This window comes from Arabidopsis lyrata (genome assembly GCF_000004255.2).
Source record: "Arabidopsis lyrata subsp. lyrata unplaced genomic scaffold ARALYscaffold_3, whole genome shotgun sequence".
NCBI classification, from domain to species: Eukaryota; Viridiplantae; Streptophyta; class Magnoliopsida; order Brassicales; family Brassicaceae; genus Arabidopsis; species Arabidopsis lyrata.
This window is the reverse complement of record NW_003302553.1, coordinates 22,661,540-22,671,936: the sequence shown is the minus strand read 5'-3', so window position 1 is coordinate 22,671,936 and position 10,397 is coordinate 22,661,540. Positions and strand designations below refer to the sequence as shown.

General features: G+C 37.8%; 1 protein-coding gene across 1 annotated transcript; it reads left to right on the top strand.

Annotated features, from left to right (window-relative positions):
• The first annotated feature begins 7,302 nt into the window (after positions 1-7,302).
• On the top strand, positions 7,303-8,773 carry LOC110230363. The gene is made up of 3 exons (XM_021033024.1): positions 7,303-7,629; positions 7,718-7,756; positions 7,833-8,773. The coding sequence occupies exons 1-3, from the start codon at positions 7,360-7,362 to the stop codon at positions 8,172-8,174; spliced, it is 651 nt and encodes a 216-aa protein (XP_020888683.1). The 5' UTR covers positions 7,303-7,359; the 3' UTR covers positions 8,175-8,773.
• Positions 8,774-10,397: the final 1,624 nt, after the last annotated feature.

The window sequence follows — 10,397 nt, the reverse complement described above, 5'->3', positions numbered from 1 at the left end:
GCTGAAATATTGAGATTGTTTGGGAGACTCTACAAGATTATAGAAAATCTAATCAACAAGACTATAGAAAACTCTCTAACAATTCTTCTAAATCATTCACTTATTCACTTTCTATGATTTTATTAAAGTCATCAAAACTCTATTTAAATCACAAACCAATAACACCCCCTTAGTCTTTCTACTAAATTTTGGTCAATGAATAGTTGAAGCTATATTTAGATGTGAACATTTTTAATGGCATTATACTCGGTTTTTCACAGGTTCAAAAAATTAGTATCGATTTCGATCTAGGAGTATTTTTAGTGTACAAAAATGCAAAACAAAATATTGGGATATTTTTCAAACTTTGATCACTTTTTGCAAAATTTATATTATTTTCGTCAATGAAAATTGAAGCTATTTCTAAATTTGTGTGTATCATCTTTACGCACGAATTTCATATCTTTTAAATTTTATCGGTCAAAAGACAAGTTCTCTAGTTATCACTTAGCAGCTTCCAAGTTCCAACGACTTGAAAAGCAAAGTGATGCTTTGACTGATTTGAATATGCAAAAGATTGGTCCATGCACATATATATCTTTTAAATTTAACCAAATTCTTTTTGTGTTATTCAGAGAGTTGCAGCTGTTCATGAATTATAATCATTTGGTTACGTGATGGACTAATATATAAACCAATCAACCATGTGCTTATGGTCACATACATAATAAGTCTGTGTTTATTCTATTGTTAACACAACGTTTATCATGCAATGCAAGTCCTAGTGTATGTTTAGTTTATTAACGGAAGATAAAATATATTATTACTAATAGAAAAGAGGATACGACCGACGAAGTTTGAATTTTCCAAATTGGCAACCTAACTTAAATAATGCACAATCATTATACCTACAAATTTTATATTATCAACAAAACCATATAACACTACAAAAAAAGTCCACATTGATAGCACTAGACGATAGCGCATTTTCCCGAACTGCTATAATAGATGAGTTTGTGATTTTGGTTACCTTTTAATAGCACCTGATAAATGCTAAGACCGAAAATACTTAAGCGGAAAACAAAATTGACCTATACCGCCAACACTTAGAAAAAATTTATTCACTTAAGCGCCTTTTGTCTTTTATTTTCCCTCACACTTCGCGAAACAGAACAAAATCGCCCTTGGTCAGTCTTCTGAGTTTAACTCTCAGATCCACGAGTTCCTTCGAATCCCAGTGAATTCTGTCAAAACAAAATCGATTCCAAGCCTAGCCAAAACTACTGACCTTGTCGCCGGCCATAAAATCGTGCTCCTCTGCAGACACATTCTTCAGCTCCGCCGCCAGTGAGCTAAAATCGAAGGCAAGTGTTTCTTCACTACTCTAATTTCCTTCTTACTCTCTTTTCCATGTGATTTTGAATTGCTCTTTGCGATTTTAGGGTTTAGATGTGATTGCATTGTTTCAAATTATCGATTTTAGCTAGGGTTCATATGCAATGATATGTTTCTTTTTTTTTTAATTCTTCTTTGCGATTTTAGGGTTTATATGCATTGATCTGTTTCTCAAGCTAACGAATTGGATTTTGATTGAAAATAGGGTTTCGGGTAATTGAGAAGTTTATAGATTTGGGTATTTGAGTTACAGATTTGGGTACATATTTGATCTGTTGTATATGTTCTCTCAATGCATGTCAAGTTCTTTCTGTTTTGTAAGATTGTTTATGCTTTAAACAAAGTCTGAAATTATCTTTAGATGCTTTAATTATTGCTTAAATGTAGACTGATTATGCTATTTTCATGTGAGGGAGATTGCAATGATGGGGAACTGAAGCTTTTCTTGTTGTTGGACAGCCACGACAGGTAATCAAATTATCTGCCTGTTGTTCTTTTTGTCTGTCCTTAAACTATGAGATGTATAATAGTTAAAGTTGTTGTTATGTCTTGTTGTTTTCTTTTATGGCTGAGGTTGTGTAATTAGGCTATAGACAATTTCAGACTTTGTTTATTTGTTCTTGACAAATTTTTTGACTGTTGTTTTGTGTTTAGGTTGAGATACTGTAATTTGTTAATGTGTGTTTACCATTGTCTACTTTCTTAATTTTCTGAACATGATATGAGATTGGTTTGATAAATATTGGTGTAAGAGCATGTATTTGTGATGTGGTCTGAGGTTGATTGAGTTATTGTCTTAACTGGAACACTCTTTTAATTTTGCTTTTTGTTTGAATTGTTGATACTAAGGTTTTAATTAAGCTTAGACCATATAATGTTGGACAAGTCATGGGTGCATCTATGCAGGTAAGACAGTACATTATATAGGTTAGGTTTCATATGGGGATTGGTTATTTTAAGAGTTCTTTTTTTCCTTTTACTTCTTCATTGAAGAGCTGATCCTGGTTATGAGAGAGGTGCTCGGAAATTTGTACGGGAGGTGGCTGCGGCGTTAGGTGACATTGACATGATAATATGTCCTTGCAAAGACTGTCGTAATGTAGAACGACAGTTAGGCAGTGATGTGGTAGTTCACCTTGTAACTAAGGGGATGGATGAGGCTTACAAGATGCAAGTTGATTGGTATCACCATGGAGACGTGAACTCAGTGGCTGAAGGTGAAAGCAGCAATGTAAATGACTGGAATGAGGAAATTTTGGAGTTATACAAAGCTGATGAGTTTTTTGATGAAGAGCTGGCTAGTAAGGCTGGATTAGGTGATATTCCAGAGGCTGAATTAGCTGAGATTGCAGAGGGTGAGGACAAGAGAGAAGATGAGTTCCTCGCAAAGCTAGCTGATGCTGAAACACCATTATATCCAAGTTGTTCAAATCACAGCAAGCTGTCCGCTATTGTGACTCTGTTTAGGATAAAGACAAACAACGGCTGGTCTGACAAGAGCTTCAATGAACTGCTTGAGACATTGCCAGCCATGCTTCCCAAGGAAAATGTGCTTCACACATCACTGTATGATGTCAAGAAATTTCTGAGGAGCTTTGATATGGGATATGAAAAAATTCATGCATGTGTAAACGACTGCTGCCTATTCAGAAAGAAGTATAAGAAGCTCGACAAATGTCCCAAATGCAATGCTTCGCGGTGGAAGATTAATATGCACAATGGTGAAGTAAAGAAAGGAGTCCCACAAAAAGTATTGCGATACTTTCCGATAATCCCACGGTTGAAAAGAATGTTCAGGTCTGAGGACATGGCCAAGAACCTAAGGTGGCATTATACTAACAAGAGCAGTGATGGAAAACTCCGTCATCCGGTAGATTATGTTACATGGGATAAGATGAATGACAAGTACCCTGCATTTGCAGCTGAACAACGGAACATGCGGCTTGGACTTTCAACAGATGGATTTAATCCATTCAACATGAAGAACAGTAAGTATAGTTGCTGGCCTGTTTTGTTAGTAAACTACAACTTGCCTCCTCACCTATGTATGACGAAGGAGAACATCATGCTAACGTTGTTGATTCCTGGTCCACATCAACCTGGTAATAGTATTGATGTATACTTAGAACCTCTTATTGAGGATTTAAACCATTTGTGGAATAAGGGAGAGTTAACATATGACGCATTTAGTAAAACTACATTTACTCTAAAGGCAATGCTTCTATGGACTATTAGTGATTTTCCTGCGTATGGAAACCTCGCTGGCTGCAAAGTAAAAGGTAAAATGGGATGTCCTATATGTGGGAAAAATACTGATAGTATGTGGTTGAAGTATAGCAGAAAGCATGTGTTCATGTGTCATAGAAAGGGTTTGGCACCATCACATAGGTATAGGGAAAAGAAGACTTGGTTCGATGGAAAAGCTGAACATGGGAGAAAGGGTAGAATTTTAACCGGTCATGAAGTTTTTCAAAACCTGAAAAATTTTAAAAATGACTTTGGTAATGTGAAAGAATCTGGGAAGAAGAGAAAAAGGATTGACTGTGTTGAATCTGTCTCTGATAGTGATGGTGTATCCAGTGAATCCGAGGAAGATGAGGAAATAGAAGTGGATGAGGAGGAGTTATCAAGATGGAAGAAAAGATCAATTCTTTTCAAGTTGTCTTATTGGGAGGTATGATTAGTGTTTTTATTTTCAGAATTGTTCAATTAAGGTACTCTTAAGTTGGGATCCTTATGTACTGTTTTTCATCTGTTTAGGATCTCCCGGTAAGGCATAATTTGGATGTAATGCATGTAGAGAGAAATGTTTATTATAGCATTGTCTCTACATTGTTGCATTGTGGAAATTCTAAGGACGGTCTTCATGCACGGAGAGATCTGCAACATCTTGGTATACGGAAGGATCTGCATCCTAACACACAAGGAAAGAGAACATACCTTCCTGCAGCACCATGGTCACTGTCCAAGGCAGAGAAGAAAATATTTTGCAAGCGCCTATTTGACTTTAAAGGTCCAGATGGATATTGTTCTAATATATCCAGAGGAGTTTCATTAGAGGAGTGTAAGGTAACAGGACTCAAATCACACGATTATCACGTATTGATGCAACAACTTCTTCCGGTTGCACTTAAAGGATTGTTACCAAAAGGTCCAAGGACAGCAATCTTACGCTTATGCGCATTCTACAACCATTTGTGTCAGAGAGTTATTGATAGAGAGGTTATTTCAGTAATGGAAGCTGAAATTGTGGAAACTCTTTGTATGTTTGAAAGGTTTTTCCCTCCCAGCTTCTTTGATATCATGGTACACTTGACTGTACATCTAGGAAGGGAAGCTCGCCTTGGAGGACCAGTCCATTTTAGATGGATGTACCCATTTGAGAGGTATAGTTTAAGTGTACTTTATTCTACAATTTGATTTGTATTGACTGTCTTTGATCTTCCTAAAAGTTATAACTTTGGATTTGCAGGTACATGAAAGTTATGAAAGACTTTGTACGAAATCCTGCAAGACCAGAAGGTTGTATTGCTGAGTCATATCTCGCACAAGAATGCATGCAGTTCTGTAGTGATTTTCTGAAAAAGACAACAAGTGTAGAAGAAAAACCAGAGAGGAATTTAGAGTATGTGAACAACTCTATGCTGGAAGGCCGTCCTATATCTGCTGGATCTTCATTTACTTTTACTGAAATGGAGAAGAATATTGCCCATTTAGCTGTCATTCAAAATACTGCAGCCTTGGATCCATATGTCGAGTAAGTTCTGTTTGTTTCATACATATACCTTGTCATTTACACTGTTAATATATCAGACTGATATTTTCTTTTTGTATTTCTCTTTTGCAAGCATGCACCTGCAATATCTTCAAGAATCAGATCCAAGGTGTATACGTGATGCTGGTTTCTTATAGAATATGCATGCTAAGAATTTTGCATCTTGGTTAAAAAAAGAGGCAAGTCAGCTATCTGAAAGTTATTTTGATTATGTTATGTACTAATAATTGTCTGACTCTCATTTTAAACATTTGGTAGATACCTCTAGCTTCAGCTGAACATGAAGAAACTATTAAATGGTTGGCATATGGTCCCCGATGTAGTGCAAGATCATATACTGGTTATATAGTGAATGGTCAAAGATTTCACACAAGCTCAGTTCAAAAGCAAAGTCAGAATAGTGGGGTTTACTATGAGGCAACTTCTATGTGTAGATCTAGTCCTAAAGATACTTCACAGGTTGTTGATTTGGTATCTTATTACGGGAGAGTCACTGACATCATATTGCTGGACTATAATGTGTTCTATGTTCCTATATTCCGGTGTCACTGGACAGTTAGAGGGAATGGAGTTAAGGTAGAAGATGGGTTTACTCTTGTAAACTTGAATCAAAGTCAAGTCAGTTTTTTGAAGGATCCATACATTCTAGCTTCACAGGCAAATCAAGTCTTTTATTCTAGGGAAGATGATTCATCAAGCTGGTATGTTGTTATGAGAGGTTCTTCAAGAAGATATAGTAAAGAAGATGTTCGGGAAGGAAATGCAGAAATTGGTCCATTGCCAGCAGATGTGAACATGGATGATGAAATGGATGAGTCTGAAAATGCTAGAACTGACTGTGAAGGCATATTTGTGCCAAATGTAGCCTTTTTTTCATTGTTATTTTGTCTTGTTTTGTGTTTTTTGTTGATGTCTGTTTACTCAAAATACTTGACTGTTTGATCTCAAATGTGTTGCTGCAGTTGCTTGTGGTAATTCCTTTTCTTTTTGATGCAGGTGATTTAAGATGGGTCGACCAAAGAAGAAGGGTGGAAAAAAAAGAAAGAATAAGGGTGCAGATGATGAGCTTAAATATATTGGTAGTGTGGAGCCGCAGACTATAGCAGCAGAGCAGTCTTTAAATGAGGAGCATCATGTATCAGATCAGGAACCCATCAGACAAGAGGAAGAAGCTGAAGGTGTTGCTGAAGAGACAATTCCAACTACAGCTACTGATCCAGCTGGAGTCAATGAAGAAGAACCTGAAGGTGAGGTTCAATTGAGTGATGAAACTGAGCCTCCTGCTAAGCGTAAGAGACAGAGAGGACCAACAAAGATGAAGAACATTGCCAAGGATCCAACTGTTCGTGAAAGAGTTGACTACACTCTCATGGGAGAGCCTATTGGTTCTGGATCAGTTAAGCTGGTATCATATGTAGGTACATTGGTACGGGAACACGTTCCTATCAACATTGATAGCTGGAAGAGTGTTAGTCAGGATATCAAAATAGTTCTCTGGAGATCTGTTCAGGTGATATCTTCTTTACAGTTAGAATAGTTTTATTTAGAAAGTAATTAGACCACATTTACTTTTCTTATTATGTTTTGATGGTAAGTGAATGCAGGCAAGGTTTGAGGTTGATGAGGAGTTCCAAAGGATTGCTGTGCTAAAGCAAATGGGGGGTCTGTGGAGGTCATACAAGTCACACATTGTCAAGAATATTAATTTGGCTCCGAATAACCAGCAAAGAATGAATCTAAGACCAATGAATATTTCTCCAACAGAATGGCGTAAATTTGTCAAACTCAAGACTAGTGCAGACTTTAAAGTATTGACTTGGAATTATGTTAGATAAATTTATTGAATGTTGATTATTAAAATTAATTGTCTTTAGGTTGTGAGTGACAAATATAAAGAAAGGAGGAAGAAACAGATACCTCACACTACAAGCCGGAAAGGAATGGTCAGGCTAGCAGAAGAAATGGTAAGCTTACACTATCTTTGTTGTTTCCTCTAAAGAAATATATCTACTCTGAATGGTTTTCTGATTTTCGCACAGAAAATTGAGAGTGGAGATCCATCTGAAGTGACAAGGCTAAAGGTTTGGGTGAAGTCGCGTATCAAAAAGGATGGTACGCCAGTGAATACAAATGCTGTAGAAAAGATTGTAAGTTGAAAATATGTTTGACTGTCTTCTAGAATATTTTCCATTGCTTCTCTTCCACAATATATGGATGTTGTTTTACAGAGGAAGGCAGCTGAGCTGGTTGGAAGTGATGCTCCAACAGATACAACAAATCCGGAGGAGGATCACCTCTCTCAACTGCTAGGACCTGACAACCCTGGAAGGCTGAGAGCAATGGGTAGAGGCATGAGCAAAACCAAACTAGCTTGTTTCCAGGTGAAGACCAAGTGTATGACTGATATGCAAGAGAAGCAAATTCAGTTAGTAAAAAAGGTGCATGAGTTGGAGGATGAAATTAGCAGAATGAAGAATCAGGTTAGAAACATTAAGAGTTCCCAGATTATTCATTAAGCAACTAATGTTTGAAATAGTTATTGAATTGACTTTCTTGTTCATTTTACAGAGACATGAAGCTGAAATTGGTGAAAACTCAGCTGCAAGAGTAAGTGATTCCTGCTGCTTGGTTTTGTTAGATCAGTTTTCCCTTCTGACCTATACTTGTTATTAACATTTTGTAGAGTGTAAACAAAAGAGCACACCCTAAGTGTGTGTTGGTTGACTGGTCGGGTTCTGATGATAACATTGGTGAGGGCCGTATTCTTTCTTCTGATCCTGATGACATAGTGAATGACTGTCGTCTAGGCCCGACAGATCTCAAAGTCTTGGTTGAAACTGCTACTAAACCTGATGCATTCCTGTGGAGACCTGCAACAAAAATGTTTACTATTGAGGAAGCTGTTGGACAAATTATTGCATGGCCAGCCTCTAAGTGTGTTCTTGTAGACAAAGAGCTTAATATAGAAGACATTGCGCCAACGGTAAGTTTTGGTCAGCCTGCTAATGAGTTGATATTTTTATGAGCTTTAGTAGACTAATTATCCTTTTTCTGAATGTGTTTGACAGGGCCTAAGAACAAATTCTTTGAACAAATGTAAACTGTTGGATTTGTCTACAGATGAAGTGATTGTTGTTGAGGGTCGTTGGCAGACACAAGAACCAACTGCATTAGTTAATGGTCTTCCTCTAGGACCAAAGGCTGTCAAAGTTTTTGTTGATTCAGTGCAGATACCTGAAACATTTATATGGAGGCCTACAATTGAAATGACATACCTTGAGGACTGCTTGATGGCTTTTGTATCATGGCCTGTGAATAAAGTTGTTTTTGAAAATCCTACAACTACAACTGGTCAGAAATCTCCTCTTCAGAAATCAGCATCAACTGATAGGCCATCAAGCTCTAAATCTTCAGATGAGACAAAGTCTGCAGCCACAGAGGTAAAAGCAGCATCAACAGTGTCTAAGTCTCCAGCAACAGGTTCAGAATCTCCTATTGAGGATGCAGGTGTTCAAAGCTCTCCTATAAAGAAAAATCTACCAAATCCACAATCTCCTCTCCGGAAATCTCAGGTATAAGTTTTGTAAATGTTATGAATTAAGTTTCTTATGTCAAGTCTTCTGAGTGTTGGTTCATTGTTTACATGGCAGCGTCTTAATCCAATTGTTTCCAAGGAAAATAAGAAGTGCAAGTTGATGGATATTACTGGAAAGAAGCGAGTTGTTGCTGAAGGACGCTGGGCTACAAACGATCCAGCACAGAAGGTTCACTTTGTTCCCTTGGGTCTTGATGATGTCAAAGTATGGGTAGATATTGTGAAAGTCAGCGATGCATCAGTTTGGAGGCCATCAGAGGAAATAGCCATAATGGAAGATGCCCTTGGCACAGTCATTGCATGGCCTGAGGACAAAGTGATCATGTCTTAAGGTTTCTGTCCTCCTACTACTTTGTTTTGGATACTAAGTAGAACTTGGTCTGAGACTTGTTGTGTGTGTTCTGGATTTATGCTACTAATTCGTTTTGGATACTAAGTAGAACTTGGTTTGAGACTTATTGTGTATGTTCTGGATTTATGCTAGTGTTTAATATATGTTGGATTTCGAATCATTGATGAATCAGGGTATTATATGAAACAGGTTTGGTGTCTATCTCAACCAGAAACAATTGTGATCAAAACGCATATAATAGCATCTAAATAACTGTTAGAAAAACTGCTATGTTAGAAAAGTCTATCATAGCTTTCAAAAGGGTAACCGATCTGTGTCCCCCTCAGAAGTTTCATATAGCACCAGAACTACACAGAATTCGAACCTCGATTTCGGTCTACACAAATAGGAAGTTCCAGTCCACTTTCCCCCTAATTTGAAAGATCGAAACGTGGTTCCACACGGTTGTTGGTTTTATCGGTTTATGACCTAAACTTGATACCCAACCACTAAATCATACCAAACCGAAGTAAAACCGGTCAAAAAACGGAAGGTTATGAGGACCTGCTCTTTTAACAAGAGGAAGCAAATCAACCAATTTAAACGGCGGTGACGTAAGCTAATCCGATCTGAAAAAGGACCATCGGAGGGTAACCTGCGCCGGCGGAGAGACATAGAGCTTTGTTGTGATTTTGGATGAATTCGAGATCGGAAAATCGGAGGAAGTAATCGGAGAAGGAGGAGAGACACCATTTCCAAGCTTTAGAGGACCAGCTTTGAGCGTTCTTCTTGGGGAGAGGAAGATGCTGGCGAGGCGATGAATCGTAGTTGGATCTAGGGAAGTGCGTATGAGGTTTCGATGGAGCTTTTGGTGAAATACAAGTTTTCGGCATCTGGAGAATGATAATCACCATTAATACTGTTCCGACCTCAATCCAGAGCTTGAACCCGGTTCAGTGTCAAAAATCGGGTCAGAATCAATCGTAATCAGAGTTTGCTCCTCCTCCATCGTTAACGATGATTTGAATTCGAAGTCTCAGCAGTTTCGTGTTGAGATTCATGATCCCATGAATCGAAATCAGAGTTTCTTCTCGGAGACATCGAATCACGAAGCTATCATCGATGCTTCTGCTTCGTTTGTGAGGGACATTGTGAAGGAGATGAATCGGAGAAGAACCATGTGTTGGTGTTGTTGGTCGGCTAGAGAAAGGTTTGATTCTGAAGTTCTTCCATGTTTTATAATTGATCTGTTTCATTGATGTGTGATGCCAACTCTTTAATGTTGTTGCTACTCTCTCGTTGAACAATGTTGGTTTCATCTT